The 20945-nt window shown below is 35.3% G+C and overlaps 1 protein-coding gene across 1 annotated transcript; it reads right to left on the bottom strand.

Annotated features, from left to right (window-relative positions):
• Positions 1-7555: 7555 nt before the first annotated feature.
• On the bottom strand, positions 7556-8520 carry LOC143584608 (uncharacterized). Its single transcript, XM_077066624.1, has 2 exons — positions 8275-8520; positions 7556-8161 (listed from the first exon to the last, which is right to left on the bottom strand). Exons 1-2 carry the CDS (start codon positions 8518-8520, stop codon positions 7556-7558), a joined length of 852 nt encoding a protein of 283 aa, XP_076922739.1.
• Between the last annotated feature and the right edge of the window lie 12425 nt (positions 8521-20945).

The raw sequence follows: 20945 nt of genomic DNA, 5'->3' as shown, positions 1-20945 counted from the left end.
ACTGTTAGAATCCGGAACACAAACTGAAAAGTTGTTGTTTTGGATGAATTCGATTAATACGATTTGAATCAATTTGTTCTTTTTAACCAAAAACCAAAGCGAATTGAATTTGGATCGTTACGATTCGATTATCTCCTTTTCGAATTCGGCTAGATTAGTTTTTAGATTAGGGGTAAAAACTTTCAGAACCGAACAAATCGAATAAATCAATAACCGAACGAATAAACACCCCTACCCACAAAACCACCGTTTTTATCATGTGACACCTCACATTGGTTGGGGAGGAGAACGAAGTCTTCTTTATAAGGAGGTGGATACCTTCCCGGTCATAACACGTTTTGGGCGCTTAATGGTAATGGATGAAAGAAAAATTCCACAGTTAAGCGTGTTTAGGTCAGAGTAGTATTAGGATGAATGACCTCCCGGGAAGTATCAGGATAATTTATGTCAGGATGATATAAATTATGGATTTGTAAAATATAATATTAAGTTTGGCAGGGTGGCTATTTTGTTGTTATTTAAAAGTTGTGATGTGCGTCCATGCCCGGGTTCGATTCTATTCGGCTGTGTCTTTTCTTTTTCTTTGTTAATTTTTTTAGTTTTTGACTCATTGTTGGTGGGGCCTGTCTAATGTAAGCGGTTCTGTTTTAATGCCGCGTGTATAACAGCAGTCGTTCACCTTTTTATTAGGTCTATATACGCTCTTCAATTGTATGTTCTCATCTTCCCGGCGTTTTGTGAGAATCAGGTTAGATTTTGTTCATCCCAATCTGAATGTTTATGTTTCAGGTTTGTAATTTTATTTAAGTAATAGAGTTTTGTTATTAGATTAAAGGTGAGCATTGTGTTAAGATCTTGCATATACTAACCTGTTTCTATTTTGCTATTTTGGTTCGTCAGCCCCTTGAATCACATGCTTGGAACTTACTAGAAAAGAACATATAATTAACTTACTTATAAAGGACAAGAAAGCAAATCGGTTCAATGGGCTCTGGAGTCCAGCTTGACTTTTGGCCCTTATTCTATCTGTTTCTCTTTTCCCTTTACACCATCATTATTTCTATTTTATTTTGAAAGGCCATTGTTATTTCTAATAGGTCTTTTTAATTGGTATTTATGAATATGAGGCATATGCATAATTAATTATTAGTCAGATCCATGTTGACTGTTGCTAGTGTCAGTATTGTTCTTGTGATTGTAGATAAGTGAAAGGGATTCTAACAGTTTGGCTGATTTACATATGGATGAATTTTGTGACTTATGTCGATGTGACATCAATGATGACAGGCATATTTCGGCCTTCAACTGATCAAACGCCTTCCGTATTCAGGCCAAAGCGTGACCCTAACTGATGTGTTGCTTTTTAAGGGATAAAAATTTGTGTGTGTAAAGTTGTTAGTACCCATAAGAAATAAGAGAAACATTTTGGCTTCATCTTGAACCGGTACCTGCCGTTTTTAGAGTATGATAAGTTTTCTTGTTTTCCTTAGCATCTTCAGATGGTGTTATGGCCACAAGACATCGAATGCAATCTAAAGTAAGTATTTGGTGTTAATACATTCATAATATCGTTTTATAAAATAATTATAATGTGTTGTTTGTATTAGATGTTTATAGCGGACATTATTATGGTTGAATAAAACAGCTTAAAGTTGTAAACATTTGACCGTACTGCGGGGTTTGCCCTTTACAGTTAAACTTATTTTCATTTTTCATTATGTCTAGTGGCAATTTCCCGTCTGTTTTAATTATTTCTTTATACATGTTTGCAAGCAGTAGTTTGTTTGCTTTATTGTATGTTTCAAACTTTTCATTAGTAAATAATGTATAGACATTCTAATCTGTGTATATTCACACATTAAAAGATCATATTTTGTTTGAGCTGAATCTAAGATTATTAATATGACTTTCTGTGTGTGGAAAAAGTTAGGTTCCATGAAGGGACCAAAAAAGGCCTTAAACATACTGCATGTTTATTTTCATGAATTATGTATTTTGTATGAATGCAAATGTGGCTATTTTAATTAATAATGATGTTAATTGTTAAGTAAATAGATTCAAATAATTAGAAATCTCATATGATAAACAGTAACCATTCTTTAATGGGCCTGTTGTATTTATGAATGTAGGCATTTTGTTTAGTCAACGTCTACAATTTGGCCTTATACGTTATATATAAATGTAAAATTATATGGTTTAGCGGGCTCATTTGTTAGTCCATATCGGTAATGAGCAAAGGCGAGGCAGGACCTATTCTTTAGGGAGCTCGCGAAGCCGTCCGTATTAGTTATGAGCAAAGACATATATTAAACACACAAACATATAAACCGAGAACATAGCTCAACACAAAAGTTATTTAGCTGTTAAAATCGTTAGATATAATTAAATATTACCCTTTAACATTCACATATATTCATCGCACACATATAAACATCCTCGATACACAAACAAACAACATACAAATGCAACATAAACGATTGCTTGCAGGAAACATACCTTAGATTCGGCCTGATAAAGATGCTGAAATGAACGCATGAAACCCAGAATCTAAGCTGAAACATTAAGAAGGGGAAAAAACATGAATGTCTAGACGAAAAAGTCACATTCACGTTATTAACATAAATGGATTTGAACACCTATACACACCACATAACACAGCAAAGTTAATTGTAACAACACAACTATTGATTAACATAAACTAATCCTAGAATCACTACAACATTAAAAATGCGAAATGTATTCACAAACAAATACTTTAATCAAAAGTAAATCTTATACTGAATTGTCTTTTAAATTTTAAATTTTGACCTAAATACCAAAAATCAATTTAATTTATGACATATAAAATAGATTAACAGTTCAATAAGAACCCTTTAATACTTAAACGGGCTCGTTTCCAGCAACCTGCAAACACAATCAGTTTAAGACCTAACTTAAGCAACAGCCGCTATCCCAGATTTACCACAGCTCGTCAACAGGTACGTACGTATCAGTCTGCTGTCAAACTACTGTTAGATGGGCTCTGCTACAGTTTTTGTTAAACGACTCTGCAAATTTACTTTTTTTTTGAATCTCCAAAAATAATTTATCTTATAAATTCAATCTTTTCAGAAACCGCTTAACGGGCCAAAACAGGAAACTGAACCCAAGCGATTTATATTGACAATCCAATCAATAAACAATTCCTATTAAACAGGTTCTGCAATATATTTCTTATTCTTATCTAATTTTTAAAAATGTTTAGCCAGCTTAAGTAAACTACTTGTGCAATTCTGATGCACAGAAAGCTTATGTAGTGACGCACCCACAAAATGCTCAATACTGAAATTAGAAATAACTTAACAAAAAGACGTAATACGAACACAAATAAACAAAAATCACAGCAAAGAACACACACTCTCAAACCCACCCCACCCTCCCCTAAATGATACAGCAGTCGGCTTGTGGCTTATAGTCTTTTAACTTCACAGCAAATTTAGTTCAAAGAGCTACCTGATTAAGAACTCTTGATTTAACTTTCTCAAATTCTAAGGGTTTTGTACAAATAATCATTGCAGACCTATACTACGTAGTAGACACAAAAATCAACAAACCCTAACAACATAGAACAGCGAAAAACACAGAAGTCAACCAAACTTTAACCAAATTGAAGGAAAGCTTTCACCTGAAACACCATGTAAGAGTGAGAAATCTGGAAGCATGCAACATTACAAAAAAGCAACACAATTGATAAACAAAGGGAAACACCTGTTAACACACGCATTAGAAGTAAATTGATCCTGGGCCCACTTAAAAAAGACCATTACAAAAATCCTAAAACAGACACTCGAACCTGGGTATCAAACTGCAATCAACAACACTAAAAACTCCGAACACAACCATCTGGCCACAAGCAAACTTTAATTCTCAAATTGAAACTAACTAGTTACAATACAAGAGCTTGGATCGATCGATATACTAAGTGTGTGAAATGAATAAAAGAATTAAGTATTGCTGTGATCTCTGTGTGCTTGCGACTAAGTGTGTAAAAAGTAAAAATGCAATGTGCCTCTTAATCGATCATCCTCCTCTATTTATAGAAGGAAAGTACAACGGCTATAAACTAGTTCTTCGATAATTCCCGCTGGTCTTCGGTCTTCTCTTGAACGTTAGTAACAAATTCTTTTAGTCAAATAGGTTCCCGAATAATCCAGGATCACCTGACCAAGTCTCTATTAGTCGTTGGCCTTATTAACCAAGCATACTTCTATAAAGAAGGTATCTTGACTCTTGGTATATCAGATCGGCATCTTTGTTATTTTTCCTGAAAAGACAAATACATAAAATATCGGGTAACAAATCGTTAGTAAAATATAACCGGGATACCTGGCTATTTCAGGATACCGACTCATCGGTATCTCCAGATCTGCATAGCTCAGCATACCGTGATGTCGAAACTTACCCCTAATAATTGTCCCCAAATATTTACTAGCTGTCACTGACAAGTACAACAGGTAAATATTTAAATAATTACTTTTGTCAAATCAATCTATTATCTCGATCACTTCATCAACTAACTCCCACCTTTCTCTCCGCTCTCTTCACTTATCTTCTCCGGAATTCCTCTACATCCTCGCCAGAGACTCACCAAGGTAAGCACTTTTCCGATTGAATCTCCTTATTTTCTCTTTTCTAGTACGATTTGAACAACATGGCCAAGCCAGATCAAAAACTTCCCCTGGCGATTTGAACCCGGATTTTTCACCGCAAAACCTCTTAAAATTCCCTGATTCCGAAAAATGTACTCTAACGGTTCAAGAATTAGCAGCCATAAAAACCCTTGTTCCCTGAAAAAGCTATCTTTCATCCCATCTCCAACTCGCTCCGATCAGACATGGTGTCTGAGAAGTGGATTGGTTTCCTTGCCTATCCGTTCCTTCTAGGGCCTCGCTTCCCTTTTCCACCTCTCGTTACATCTTTCTTCTAAAAAACGAAGCTTTGTTACCCTCAGGTTATACCTCTTTCGTGGAGGATATTGTACATCCTCGAGATGCTGAACGGAACTCACCGGCTGTCTATCGGTGTTCCAGAGCTTGCCTATTCCTACAATCTCTGGTCCCACGGTTCAAGCCGCTTCCTCCTCCAAATCAAACCTGACAAAGAGCATCTGGTAACTAGAGCTACTAAAAATGACCTAGATTGGAAGGGAAAGTTCTTTTTCGTCCAAAGGGACTCGATCCTGGGAGGAGATAGTCTTCCTGGCAAATGGGTTACCAAGGGTAGGATTATTGACTTAGGGTCCCTAACTGTTCATTATCTCTCTGTTCAAGGATTTCTAATTCTTCGTTATTTCTTTGCAGTAGATTTTTCTCAGGTTTCCCCTCCCCATCAGGATACCGAGGAGAAGATACGAGAGCTGCTCAATATACCGGAGGCAGAGAGAGCTTTCCAGGGAAGATCCCCAATCATAGAAGTTAGCGTCGAATCTCAATACTCCCGTTCTAACATGTCTGCAAGTAAGTATTATTTGAGAAAATAATTTCAATATATCAGGGTACTTACCTTCCAATATTTGCAGGTGGAACACCTGTCGTCAGTGACTTCGACATCTCGGACATCCAAAGCATGCTCTCCCGAGATCCCAAGGCTTCTAAGGGTTCAGCCCCTACCTTCTCTCAGGATCGACTGAAGACTGCTGCCAAAAAGAGGAAGCTCGGCGGCCAAGACGTCCCATCCCTGTTCGAAAATCTGTATGACGAAGAAATGTCCAACAAAATGGACATTATCATGATCCAGACATAATTTTCAAGATAACATGCATTCCAAAGAGTTAGAAGTAACATATTCTGTATATATCAATTTTTCGAGGAGATCAATAGGAGTAAGAAGGTCTTGAAAGAAGAGCTCGCGACAGCACTGGAAGCCAATGCTGATCTGAAGAAGATAGCTGCTGCAAAGACCAAGGATTTCGAGAGGATCATAAAGGATTACCAGGCTGAGCTACAAGCTGTTATTGCTAAAACCAAGATATCAGCGGCCAAGGTGATGCTCCAATCCAAGATCCAGATGGCAGAGGAAGCTAAAGAAATGAATCCTGCCTAGGATGTTGAGGATGGAGGCGGTCTCTTCATGCTCTTACTGGGTATCATGCAGGTACGAGCTTGAAGCCGGAGGGAAATGAGACCGTGGAGGAGTCGGCGCCGGAGGGAGATGACAAGGAGAAGGTTGGCCAGGGCGATGATAACGCCAAAGTCAAGGTTTGAGCCCTGGTTAGTGGTTGATCTTTATTATTTGTGGTTGTGATTTCAAACAATTTATTTTGGGTTGTAACTCTTAAGCCCCCTAGGCATCTTGAACAATTTACTTTCATGTTTTATGTTTAATTTGGCAAGCTATGACTAGCAAAACTATCTGGATTTTATGCCGATAATTTGGAAACTTTTGGTTTATAAAACTATGCGCTTTAGTTACATTCGTATCACAGGTGCAGGTTGCAGGAATTATTCTCGGAATAATATCCTGAGATAAGATATTATTATCTCACAATATTTCCGGGATACCGATTACATCAGCATCTCGGGATTGCTTTGTGAATTGAAATCACATACCTTGTGGTAACATAAGCGTTACCTCATTACTCAGAGATGCTGCTGGACATCTGCCTGTCCCCAGTATACTGATGGAATGATCTATGCAAGCCATTGTGTCTCGGATCCTTCAGGATCTTTAAATATTTTTAAGGACTGATGAGATCCTTCATAAGGATCATCACCTCTAGGTATTTCCAGATATCCCTTGGTAATGATCTCGGGGAACATTCCTAGCTTTGACGTCTGCATGTTTAGGTTATCTTAATGGTTTTTTGAGAATAGAATTAACCATATATTTGGACATTGGCAGTGCCTTGCTATTGTCCCCATTGTTTGATTAGTCTCCATGGCATCACTTGATAGGAAGTGATTACTTAGGGATCTTGTGTGACAAGACTGATAATGATATTCGTGGGCTTAGCCAACATTAGTTTATAAATATTGGGACTAGCCAAAACTTGGGACAAGCCTATACTTGAAAACCAAATAACGTTTGATTAACATGATAATGTTAATTACCATGGGATTTTCCGTTGACTCAGTGTTCGTTAGACTGCTTGGGGTATTCCCAGGTGTATCAATCGTATGGCACGTCTGCCAATATAACTTTAGAATTCATGATATAGTCAATTTTAGTGAGATTGTCAGCTGCTTATCACAGACTGGTCCCTACTAACCCTTGATCTATACTCAAACATTGTGCGCTCCTGGCGAGGTGTTCAAAACTATGTTCGTATGTGGGGGTGAATACCAGCCCAAAACATTAGGAGGAATCTTAGGAAACCTCAAACATGAGAGGGATGGCCAATCCCTAGTCTTCTGTTGAGACACTTGAGTATCCTGCAAAACCTTAAGATCTTGGTGTAGGTGGGTGTTAGCAAGGCTAACACCCCTCCGATGCTTAAGTGATAAAAATAATAAATAAATGAATAACTAAAAACAGATGTGAAAACGTACCTTAGTAAGCAGAAACATCACATATCTACTTAAATAAAATAAGCTTTAAGATGAACAGCATTCCAAGATCTTGGCAAGATTTCACCCTCCATGTTAGCCAACCAATATGCTCCTTTGCCAGCTTCAGAATCAATTAAATATGGTCCTTCCCACTTTGGAGCTAATTTTTCATCGGTAGGATTGATGGTGTTTTGAAAAGTCTTTCTCAACACCAAATCTCCCACTTGAAATCTTCTTATCCTTAGATTCTTATTGTATGATTTGGCTATTCTTTGCTGATGGGTCGCCATTCGGATCTTAGCTTTGTATATGAATTCATCAATTATATCAAGATCTTGGAGCAAAGCTTCATTGTTCTCTTCGGTATCTCGAAAAGTTGATCTTGCCATCGGGATCACCATTTCTTTCGAGATCACTGCCTCTGAACCAAACACTAAGGAGAATGGTGTCTGTCCAGTAGCATTCTTTGATGTAGTCCTATCCGCCCATAAGACGAATGGTAGCTCTTTAGCCCATTTCCCTTCTTGGATCCCAACTTCTTCTATAGGTTGTTTACAATTATCTTGTTGCTGGATCCCGCCTGCCCGTTGGCTTGCAGATGTACTGGTGTGGATGTGATCATTTTGATTCCCCAACTGTTACAAAAATTCATCATTCTCTTATTTATGAATTGAAAACCATTATAACAAATGATCTCTGCCGGTATCCCAAACCTAGTCAGGATATTTCTTTTTATGAAGGATACTACTTCCTTGTCTCTAACTTGAGCAAACGCCTCAGCTTCGATCCACTTTGAGAAGTAGTCGGTCATGACCAGCATAAATACTTTTCCACCAGGTGCTTTAGGCAACTTCCCAACAATATCCATTCCCCATTTCATAAAGGGCCATAGGGACAAGATAGGATACATAGGATCCGCTGGTTGGTGAGGAACATTACTATGTCTCTGACAAGCATAACCTCGTCTGTCATATTCTATTGCATCTTTTATCATCGTGGGCCAGTAATATCTTGTTCTTAAGATTTTGGAGAATAGGGATCTGCCTCCAGTGTGATTGCCACAATCCCCTACATTTATATCTTTCAGCACCTCAAATGTCTCGGGAGCTTCTAAACATCTCAAGTATGGTCCTGCCAAAGACCTTTTATACAATACTGTTTTGGGTAAAAATCGACAAGTGAAATTTCGTAACCAAATTAGTATGTGAGGTGTGGTGCTTGATCGAAAATAAATGTAAAAATGCTATAAGACAAGGATTTGTTGCGAAGAAAAAACCAGTTATCCTGAGGATAAAAAGAAAAAAAACCCCGGGCAGTGAAAACTATCACCACCATTTTATTAATAATCGAAAAAGGTTATAAGTGTTGGAGATTTTCTCTTTGGATCGTGTTACAGAGTGTTTCTACAGCTAGTGTGTAAGTTGCATGTCATATAATCCAGAGAATAGCTCTATTTATACAAAGAATTAGCTAACAATAACTCCTAAAAAACAGGAAAAGCTTATACTATTTCATAAGTAGCCGTTGTCTTCCGTTTAGCATGTTTTTGAAGTAGTTGCTTAGTGGTCCGAGTCTTCAGGAGATCATGTGAACGTTGCATGACCTAGTAAACATCAAATAAAAGAGGTTGGACTGTTAGTATAACAGTTGCTTTGGAGGATACTATATCCTGGAGTTTCTTGAATATATCGCTTGCTTAGGATACCAAAAATCTGATGCCTAACAATTGTCCCCAAAATTGACGGCTGTAAAAGTGGTTTACAGCTGTCAATTTTTTGAATTTTGAATTCTGCATGTGGGATGGATATGCTACACGTGTCGATCATCAATAAGACCGCCAGAACGTCTATGTTATCTTATATTTATCTTGGATAAATATTTTATACTTTCACTTGATCATTATCCAGGTACATTTCTTTCTCTCTTTACTTTTCATCTTCAACCATGAATAAGAAACCTAGGTTTTCCGGCAATGAGGACTTTGTTCCACAACACCTCCTAAAAGATCCCGCCAGTGAGGCATGCATCTTTAATGGTACAGATATTGCACACTTAAAGGCCAAAGGCTTTTTACCACCAGGAACTATCTTTAGGCCCTTTGATTATTCAATCAGATCCGATATGATCTCAAAATCTTAGATCTGTTTCCCTTTTCTGTCTTTTAAAATCGGTTTCAGTTACCCTTTTCCAGCTTTCACCACTGATTTCTTTAGAAAGACCGACCTTAGTTTTATCCAAACGATGCCCACGGTTTGGAGAACCCTGCATGTACTCGAGAAACTGATTTTTGATCATGATCTTAACTTCACCCCCTCAGAACTAGCCTTTGTATACGACCTCCGCAGCCATGGTTCCTCTCGTTACCTTCTCAAGGCCAAATCCGATCGAACCCCTCTTGTTCTGAGGAATACTCAGAACAACGACCAGTGGAAGAAACAATTTTTCTTTATTAAGAGGGACTCTCTTCTAGATCCCGCAAGCCTTCCTTATCTTTGGGTTACAAAAAGTAGGATACGTTATCCCGAGATGGTATGTTGAAACACATCATACTAATATGTTTCTCTTTTTGTCTTTTTGCAGCTTTGAAGTTCTTCGAGATTGCTCCCCCCGGCAGACAAACAAGAAATAAGGTGAACTCGTTCTATCTCATAGACGAAGAAGAAAGGACCTTCTACTTCCAATCAAGCTTTCAAGATCCATCCCGCTCGGAGGAGTCCGATATGTCTGGTAAGAAACAACAATATATTAGTCATAAGGGTTAAGGGTTTAGAGATACTGACCTCTAGTTCAATAGGTAAGTCTGCTGCCGCTTTTGGTTTTGAAGATGTAGAAAACATGGTGTCAACCCGCAGTGCCGTCAAAAAGGAAGTCGCCCTAAGTTCCCTGCCCAGGCCGGAAAGTAGCCGCGTTAACAGTTCAAAGAAGAGGAAAAACCAAGAGGTCTCCGACTCCACCCCTGTGCATGATATTGACTTCCATGAAGCCATGAACAAGACACAACAGGTATACGTCTTTCCTTAGCGTATCCTTATATCCTAAAGATAACTTATGCTGAGTATTTCTTATCATGGAAGGGTCTTGAGTTTCTCTCTTCCAGGTTTTCCGCCATGAGCCTATCACTCCATGAATCCCACATCCGTATTGCTGAGTTGATGAAGATCGGGGGACCTCCAAGACCAGCCTTTTGGAGAAGAAAACCAAAGAGCTCGAAGATGTAAAACAGGAGCTTGCTTTGGTCAGAAAGGAGCTGGTCCACATGGAGGCTGATAACTTGGTGAAGGTCCAGGAGGTCATGGAGGGGGCTAAGGAGTCAGTGACGATCTCCATATTCTAATCCAGGGTCAGAATGGCTAAGGAGGCTAAGGATGCTGGCTTGGACACTCCCTTTTGGGACGTGGCAGCTTGTGAGAAGATCGTGGCGGATCTGAGCGAGGAGAATGTGGAGGAGCCGGGGCCGAGTATGGTTGACAAGGTGGCTGATGAAGCAATAAAGGCGGCGACTGGCGAAGTGGCGAAGGTGGTGACCAGTGTGGATCAACAGGGCGATGATGGCGATAAAGACAAGGCCTGAGCCCTGTTTTTTATGAATGTTTGTTTCTGTTTGTGGTTTGTGGTTTGTCATGGTTGTTTATGGTGGTTGCATGTCGAACAATTTTAATTTTTGTCTTGAACAATTATGCTTTAGGATAACATGGGAACATAGGCGGAGGGATCTTGGTTTTCAAGACGAAGCCTATGTTTTCCGTACTTTGACAATTCCGACAATGCCTGGGTGGAAGGGTCTTTGTAGTAGATACTTATAGATTTAACAAGCTTACACACGATGTCCCCAAGTGTTGATTCTTTTTGCACCATGCTTTCAGAATTTGTGCTCTTCGAGCTAAAAATAATCAAATAGCACTTTTCCACTTAGCGACTTGGCCATTCTTTGATCTAGCAAAACCAAGTTAGACAATTCTGGCGATAAAGCCTGTTTAGGATAAAATTCCTTTACTGGCGACAAGGCCTTTTACTGAGGTAAACCCATTATGCTGGCGACAAGGCTGTTTCTTTAGAGACATGCAAATGTCTAAACTAAGGAAAGTCCCAAACATGAGTGACATGAAAATGCCGAAACCTTAGATAACATGAAAATGTTATAAGCCGTATGTGTGACACATCTACCACTTATCTTAAGGATCCAAACTATAGCCAACAACAAGAAGATTATAAGCCACTCTTCATGGTCTGGTCCGGCCGTCTCGAACTATAGTCGGATATCGTGCGCTCCAGGCGGGGTGTTACCCAATTCGTTAGAAAGGTGAAGACCTTTAAACTTTAGAAGATATCTAGGATATCTTATTCATGTGGGAGGTGATTAGCCTCTAACTTTTGTCAGGATAACGTATCCTCAGGATACCTGCAAGACACTGACCTCTTGAAGAGGGGTGGGTGTTAGCCTCGTTAACATCCCTTCGATGCTTAAGTCAGTAACTTGATAATAAGATAATGTAAAGACGAAATATGTAAAAGACGAAATATTAAGCCACCATTTGTAAAACTTTGGTTTATGAAAACTATCTACAATAAATGCAAATAAACTTTGAGCTATGTTTTCATAAATCATTTGTGTGAATTCAAGCTTATAAACATATTAAGAGGAGGTTTCATTTGATCCCACCCCTATATATGGAAGGGTTCAAATGAAAACTTCTCTTAAAGAAAAAAATTTCATAAACACACCATAATTTAAGTTTCTATAAATTAATATACTATTTCCATTTAAACCTTAACGAATCCAATTAGGAAAATTTAAAAACTTTTAAAAAATTATTTTTAACTTTTTTTAAATTATCTTCTAGTTATTTTTTCATTAATTCTTCCTATATGTTGATATTGATAAAAAAAAACCCATGTCGGTAAAATGCATATGTGCAATAGTGTGTATTGCATATATACAAGAGTGTTGAATTGCATAGAATACAACATTATTATACATATTTGGTACACACTATTGTATATATGCAATATAAGACTATTTCACATATCGAATACACACTAGCGCGCAAATGTAATACAACATTAATGTACAAATGCACTATATCGACTTTTATTTATTTATTTTTTATATTTTTTGCATATAATGCAACACTATTGCACATATACAATACACATTATTGAATATATGCAACTAAACACTATTTAACATATAAAATACACACTATTGCACATATGCAATATTGCAGTCTTGCACAGTATTACATATGTGCACTACAACGACTTTTCTTACTAATTTTTTTTTCGATGAAGAGTAACAAAATATACGAAGGATTAAAGAAAAAATATTAAAAAAATTCAAAAAACATTTTTGTTACATTGAGTTATTTCGAGTTTTTAAAACTCAAAGTGGTTCTCAAAAGAAATCAACTCTCTCTCTCTCTATATATATATATATATATGGTCAATTTATTATATAATGGGAGAAAAAAATAAAAATTCTCATTTATTTTATTACACGGTTACGTTTTAAAAAAATGATCACGGTTTTTGAAATATTACATATATGTATTATAAAACAATTTCGTATATGTAACATAACAATATTGTTACATTTATATATCCAATACAATAATATTACATATATTTAATACAGTAATATTACACATATGTAATATATGTGATGTTGCGATCAACATTTTTGTTTTCTAAAATTTGGTAAAGAATAATAACAAATAAGTATGATGAAATAAAAAATAATTATATTTGTTTAAGTTAGTTTTTATGAGTTAGTTCTATAGTTCTTTTTTTAAGAGAAATTCTCTGATAACCAACCCATATACGCATAAGAGAAACAAGTTTATAATTCATTCATTTTTACTATTGAAATTAAAATACCTGGGTTAAAATGTAATGCTTATTAATCTCTTAAAGAATTTTAAATAAATATGTAAACCAATTTAATTAACTTATATAAGTTTTACATGTTAGATTATGTTTCCTATACATGTGTAGTTAATTGTTTAAAAGTGAAAAAAAAGTGAAAACACCAGTATAATGATTTTTTATGTACTCAACATAAAAGAATATGTGTAAGAAGTAATTTATTTTTTTAAGTTTCAACATTTGACAAAAAATAATTAAAATCATCCGTTTATTTCTCATAAAAATATGTGTTGTCTTGTGCTCTTTTGGTTGAAAATAAAACCACTTCATATTTCACAAACTCAATTCCTTAGCCTAAAATTTTCGGTGGGAAGTTTTAATTTCTTTATTATTATTTATATCAAGAATTACAATTTAACTTTGTAGCTTCATGTTACAGTAACTAATTATTTATAAAAATAAAATAAAGGTATCTAATTCAATTAGAGTATAATTAGTTTTGCCGTTCACCTAAATTATGAATAACTACTCCAAACATTTATTGTTAAAATGATTACTCAGCTTGTTCAAACAGTCCATTTGCCACTTGTCAATTGACCCCACAAGTATTTATTGCTCAAACCAAAATATTCTATCTATAAATATAAATACCTAGAGGCTAATAGCATATTCATATCACCAAGGCCTTCAACACATAAAAAAAATGAGATCTCTCTTGTTTTCATGGTTATATTCTCACTGGTAAAAATCATATTTATGTTAGTGTTTGTGTTGAAAAACATATAAGTGATAAATTATTGAATTTATTCTGATTTCTTATTATGTTTTTCCTTTTCTTTGATTAGATTTCAAGTCTTTCTGATGCAAGGACAGGCCCTGAAAAATACTGAAGAAGTGTTATGAAAGATAAGCCTATTCCAAAGACGATTGAAGATGCCCTAAGCCAAAATTCAATTGGATAAAAAACCAAAGATAATAAGAAGGATCAATTCGCCAGAGAGTTTGATACACACCATAATCTCAATATGTTCACTAGAGACTTTAGTCCAAAATCTGGAGCTAAATTGGTGTACAATAAACCTCTAAACTCTGAGGATAACAAGGATCAATTCGCTGGAGAGTTTGATACACAACCTAATCTCAATATGTTCACTAGAGACTTTAGTCCAAAATCTAGTGCTAAATTGTTGTACAATAAACCTCCAAACACCAAGGATAACAAGAACGATCAATTCGCTAGAGAGTTTGATACACAACCTAATCTCAATATGTTCACTAGAGACTTTAGTCCAAAATCTGGTGCTAAATTGTTGTACAATAAACCTCCAGAGAACTAAAGTTATTAAGCCACGAATTGTAAAACTTTGGGTTATGAAAACTATCTACAATAGATGCAAATAAACTTTTGAGTTATGTTCACATCAATCATGTGTGAATTCAAGCATAAGCACATTAAGAGGAGTTTTCATTTGATTCCATCCCTATATAGAGGAGGGTTCAAATGAAAACTTGTCTTAAAAAGAAATTTTTTGTAAACACACCATAATTTAAGTTTTTATAAATTAATAAACTCTTTCAATTTAAACCAAAGGATCCAATTTCATTTGGAAAAATTAAATATTTTTTTGCATATAATACAACACTATTTCACATATACAATACACACTATTGAAAATCTAATGAAAAATGTGTTAAGACAGTTAATGGAAATAAAATTTTTCCAAGCTGACCTGGCAGCTCGACCCCAGCCAGGGGCTCTGCCCCTTGGACCCTGCTAGGGGCTGCCGCCCCAAGACCCCGCTGCCAGGGGCGCTGCCCCCGGACCCCCGTTCGTTGTGGGTCATATAAAGATAGAAATACATTATGAGAAGTGATAGTTAATTGATACGTATACTTGTTATACAGTCAGCCGTGCACAACTGAAGAAAGGGATTACGATTAACGGTGAACGTAACCGTGTTCAGGTGAGTTTCTAGCCCCATTTATGTGTTATGTTTTCGGGGCTGTGTGCATACTCGATATGTTTGTTAATACGCTTATCCTAAGAGATAAGTGTATGCCTTATGTGAATGATGTGATATGTATGAATGATGGTTTGACGGTACGTGAACGATCTTCGGATATTGCACGTACTGTCAGGTTGTAACGCTAAGTATAAGGTAAGTATGATATGTATGCTTATGTGTATGAATGTGATAAAGTTAATAAAAGAAGGAAAGGATGGTTGTATGGTTACGAAAAGGGTACCGAGCCCTAATAATACTCGAGGTATGATGTATGGTTGTATGGTAACGAAGAGGGAATCGAACCCTACTAATATTCGAGAACTAGGGAACCGAACCCTACTAATATTCGAGGAAAGAGGGAAACCGAGCCCTAATAATACTCGTGGAAAGAGGGAAACCGAGCCCTAATAATACTCGTGGAAAGAGGGTACCGAGCCCTAATAATACTCGAGGAAGGAGGGTACCGAGCCCTAATAATACTCGAGGAATGTAGGGCGTAATGCTCTTTATAACGTAAGATATGAAGGTAAGTTAATACAAAAGAAAGAATGAAAGTATGAAAGTATGAATGAAAGAATATAAGTTTATGTGTATTGTATAGTGTACGATTAACTAGAACTCACTCAGCGTAGCCGACTTTTAGTATGCACGCAGGTGAGTAGGATGAGGCAGCTCGCTTGAGGAGACACGTGGCATTGAACAAGAGTCTGGCATCTGAAGACTTATGATGTTTTAATTTTAATGCTTTAATGTTGAAAGACAAAGGATGTTTTGAGACAAGTTATGAATTATGTAATGTTTTATGAAAGTTTTATATTCCGCGTAAATGTTTTAATTAACTCTGATATTTAGAACTGTGTTTATGAGTAAATCCAACACGAAAGTAGGGCTACCGGTAACGGGGCCTTACAAATATGTGCAATAGTGTTGTGTTTTATTCTATGCAATACAACACTCTTGCATGTATGTAATACACACTATTGCACGCATGCACTACAACGACGAGCTTACAGACGAGGTTTTGTTTTTATTGTTTTGTTGTTTTTTTTTGTTTTTTTGTGGAACAATATCAACATATAAGAACAATGGGAAAAAAAAGAAACTACATTAAAAATTTTTTAAAAAGGTCAAAAAAATTCTTTAAGAGTTTTTTAGTTTTCTCTTCAAAAATAGTTTTTATTTGATCCCACCCATATATATATACATACATATATATATATATATATATATAGTGAAGATATGAAAAATCCGAGATGTTACATTAGCCAAAAATTTTATGTGGGTAGTTTCAGTTTATTTATTATTATTTATATCAAGAATTACAATTTAACTTTCTAGCTTCATGTTACAGTAACTAATTATTTATAAAAATAAAATAAAGGTATCTAATTCAATTAGAGTATAATTAGTTTTGCCGTTCACCTAAATTATGAATGACTACTCCAAACATTTATTGTTAAAATGATTACTCAGCTTGTTCAAACCGTCCATTTGCCACTTGTCAATTGGCCCCACAAGTATTTATTGCTCAAACCAAATTATTCTTTTTATAAATACCTAGAGGCTAATAGCATATTCATATCACCAAGGCCTTCAACACATAAAAAGAATGAGATCTCTCTCTGTTTTCGTGGTTATATTCTCATTTTTTTTGGTAAAAATCATATTTATGTTAGTGTTCGTGTTGAAATACATATAGGTGATAAATTATTAAATTTATTCTGATTTCTTATTATGTTTTTTCTTTTCTTTGATTAGATTTCAAGTCTTTCTGATTCAAGAACAGGCCCTGAAGAATACTAGAGAAGTGTTATGAAAGATGAGCCTATTCCAAAAACGATTGAAGATGCCCTAAGCCAAAATTCAATTGGATCAAAAACTGAAGATAACAAGAAGGATCAATTCGCCAGAGAGTTTGATACACAACCTAATCTCAAGATGTTCACTAGAGACTTTAGTCCAAAATCTGGTGCTAAATTGGAGTACAATAAACCTCCAAACATCGAGGATAACAAGGATCAATTCGCTAGAGAGTTTGATACACAAGCTAATCTCAATATGTTCACTAAAGACTTTAGTCCATAATCTGGTGCTAAATTGGTGTACAATAAGCCTCCAGAGAACTAAAGTTATTAAGCCACCAATTGTAAAACTTTGGGTTGTGAAAACTATCTACAATAAATGCAAATAAAGTTTGAGTTGTATTTTCATAAATCATGTGTGTGAATTCAAGCATAAGCACATTAAGAGGAGTTTTCATTTGATTCCATCCCTATATAGAGAGGGTTCAAATGAAAACTACTCTTAAAAATGATTTTTTTTATAAACACACCATAATTTAAGTTTCTATAAATTAATAAACTATTTTCATTTAAACCAAAGGATCAATTACGATAGGAAAAATTAAATATTTTTTTGCATATAATAAAACACTATTTCACATATACAATACACGCTATTGAATATATGCTTTTAAGCACTATTTAACATATAAAATACATATTATTGTACATATGTAATATTATAGTATTGAATATTTGCTCTAGATTGCTTTTTTTTTTTTCAATTTTTTTTATTTTTGATGAAGGTTAACAAAATATACAAAGGATGAATGAAAAAAAAATTTAAAATATTTTCTTATTTTTAATAAAAAATAAGTCTTTAGGAGTTTTTAAGTTTTTCTTTATAAGGATGAGTTTTCTCTTGATCTTTCTCGTATATATATATATATATATATATATATATATATATATATATATATATATATATATATATATATATATATATATATATATATAGGATTAGGTTCATTTCAGAAGTGTTTTTTATTGCAAGAAGTGTGAGAAGAGATTCTAACCAATCACATAATTTTTTATTTTCTGATTATTTATATGCAAGGGTATATTAGTGAAATTTAAAGTATTTTATTTTGTAACTCATACTCATTAATGGTTTAACAATTAATGATAAGTTACTAGCAAATGGTAAGGTACAAACTATTATTATTATTTTTTATTTCAAAAAATGGCTAATTATTGTTGTTGTTGTTGTCGTCGTCGTCGTCGTCGTCATCATCATCATTTGATTTAATGTAATGTAGATATAACTACGTAATATGGTGTAAGTACATTTTAAAATGTTGTGTAGTTATAATTAGTGTTTGTAGACATATCTATGTCACACCCCGCCAAAACGGAAACGCGGGTGCATGACGTCGTGTATATCGTAAGCATATGATTATCACCAGCATAGTAGCATTATGATACCAATAGTTTTAAAAAGCGTTTATAAACCATAACATGTTTTTAAATAAATTAGTTTAAGATAAAATTGGGATTTCTTGTATATGACCCCAAATATTAATAGGGGTATACAGGCAAAACCCCTCCAAAAAGTATCCTAATTATGTCTTGAGGTCCCGTCTTCATGATTCCTTACGTGCTTGTTAATTCCCTGAAAAGCATACGTTTTAAAAAGCCAACACAATGGTTGGTGAGTTCATGGGTTTTGAGACTCGATATGAAATCACGTTATTCATAAAGCATTGAATCAGTTCACAAATAAGTATACGATAATCTGTTGAAACAAATACGTTGATCCTCCGTAGATTAGCTAAATCTATGAATGAATATGACGAACCCTGAGCCTATAACCAAACCACGACTTATATCCTTTTGCCCTGTTCAAATCTCACAGATGGAATATACGCACCATGTTTCGATGCAATATCGGAGGTTAGAGCGACTAACCTAAAATAGGGGAAATGGCAACGTCAATAGTACTATTCGTATATTCTTGTGGCTAACTCTGTTAGCTAATGGTTATAGTATGCGGACTTAAAGCACTACATAGTTCAACTCATGTTCGCATAAGGATTTGTTGATACACGTTTTGTACGTCTCGGTCTTTATCAGGGCATTAATGTAATTAGTATAAAGTATAGGGGTCTTAATGTAAATATGGCTAAATGGGCCATTCGCTCTAATGTAATGTTACATTCGTTACCCTGTAACGAATGTAACACATTCGTCTAATTGTAAGCTCATTCGTTAACCCTGTTTAACGAATGAGATAACGAATGAGGGCTATTCGTTATAGGTTAAAGTATTAACGAATGAGGAGTTCATTCGTTTGGTTTAATGTAACGAATGACACATTCGTTAACTGTTAGGTTAACGAATGTGGTCATCCCCTATATATATTCTGTAAATTATTCATTAATGTAAGTTTTTCAAGTTTTCAGTTCATTCTCTCTCGTTACTCTGTCTAATTGTCATAACGTATTCCAGCTTAATCGTATATCAATCAACATGTGTATCGTTGTTATCAAGATCTAGATCCGTATTCAAGGTTCTTTCAAGTGGTATCAGAGCCTTGGATCTGATCTACGATACATAATCGAGTGTTAATCGTATTCAATTGATTCGGTTTCATGATGAATTGATTGAGTTTTAAGGTAAACTGATAATGGTAGAAACATAGACTATTTTTAATGAGGATTTGAACTAGTTTGTTTTGTGTTTGTGAGTTCGGACTAGGCAATTAAGGTTCGGATTTGGTTTTGGATTGTTTTGATAGAAGTTTTAAATAGTTTCAGTAAGATTCGGATGAGTTGGAAGTTGAAATTGGAAGTTTGAATCGTTGAAGACTGATTCGTTAAGATGAAGTCTTATTCGTTAGGATGAAGCCTGATTCGTTACCCTGTTTACACTCATTTGCTAAGACCTAACCACTCATTCGCTATAACTTCAATCTCATTCGTTCAATCTTATTCGTGAAGATCAAATCTTATTCGTGAAGATCAAATCTTATTCGTTAAAGCCTGATTCGTTCAATCGTTAAGTCTGATTCGTTAGATAAATTTGTTAACGAATATCCCATTCGTTAAAGTAATCAATTTTAACGAATATCCCATTCGTTCAAGTAATCAATTTTTAACGAATATCCCATTCATTGAAGTAATCAATTTTTAACGAATATTCCATTCGTTAAAGTATTAACAAATATCCCATTCGTTACTGGTTCATTCGTGTGAACAGTAAACGAATAACCTTTGAAAGTTTGACAATTTTAATCCCTGAAGTTTATCATGGCTGCTCAGAATTCATCTTATTATGCGTTAGCATCACAGAATGTCTTATTGCAACAGATGCTGACGATGGATAACGAGATTGGTAGTCACAATAAGTGTCCCAAGCTGTTGAAACTATCGGACTTTGCCCGTTGGGAACCAAGATTCCGTGCACATCTGGGATTCGTGCATCCTAGCAGTGTTCGTTTTCTTGATGATGTTTATGCTGCACCACTGATCGGTAATGACAATACAAGTTGGACTCTGAAACCTTTTAAGGATTATGAGACACATGAGTTGAAGGACTTTGAAAGTGAAACGAAAGCATATTCTACACTCACTATGGCTTTACCGGAACATATTTTTCATCAATATAGTACGATCAAAGTCTGTGCTTCACTGTTTACTACCTTGAAAACGAGAAGTTTGGGAAATACTCTCGAAAGCAAGAAAACTTTGGTGAAATTTCAATTCAGAAAT

Source organism: Bidens hawaiensis, unplaced genomic scaffold (genome assembly GCF_021521415.1).
Source record: "Bidens hawaiensis isolate Kalapana, Puna unplaced genomic scaffold, B.hawaiensis_p1.1 tig00033199_1, whole genome shotgun sequence".
In the NCBI taxonomy this organism is placed as follows: domain Eukaryota; kingdom Viridiplantae; phylum Streptophyta; class Magnoliopsida; order Asterales; family Asteraceae; genus Bidens; species Bidens hawaiensis.
The sequence above is the reverse complement of the archived record's forward strand: the minus strand, read 5'-3'. Positions and strand labels throughout refer to the sequence as shown.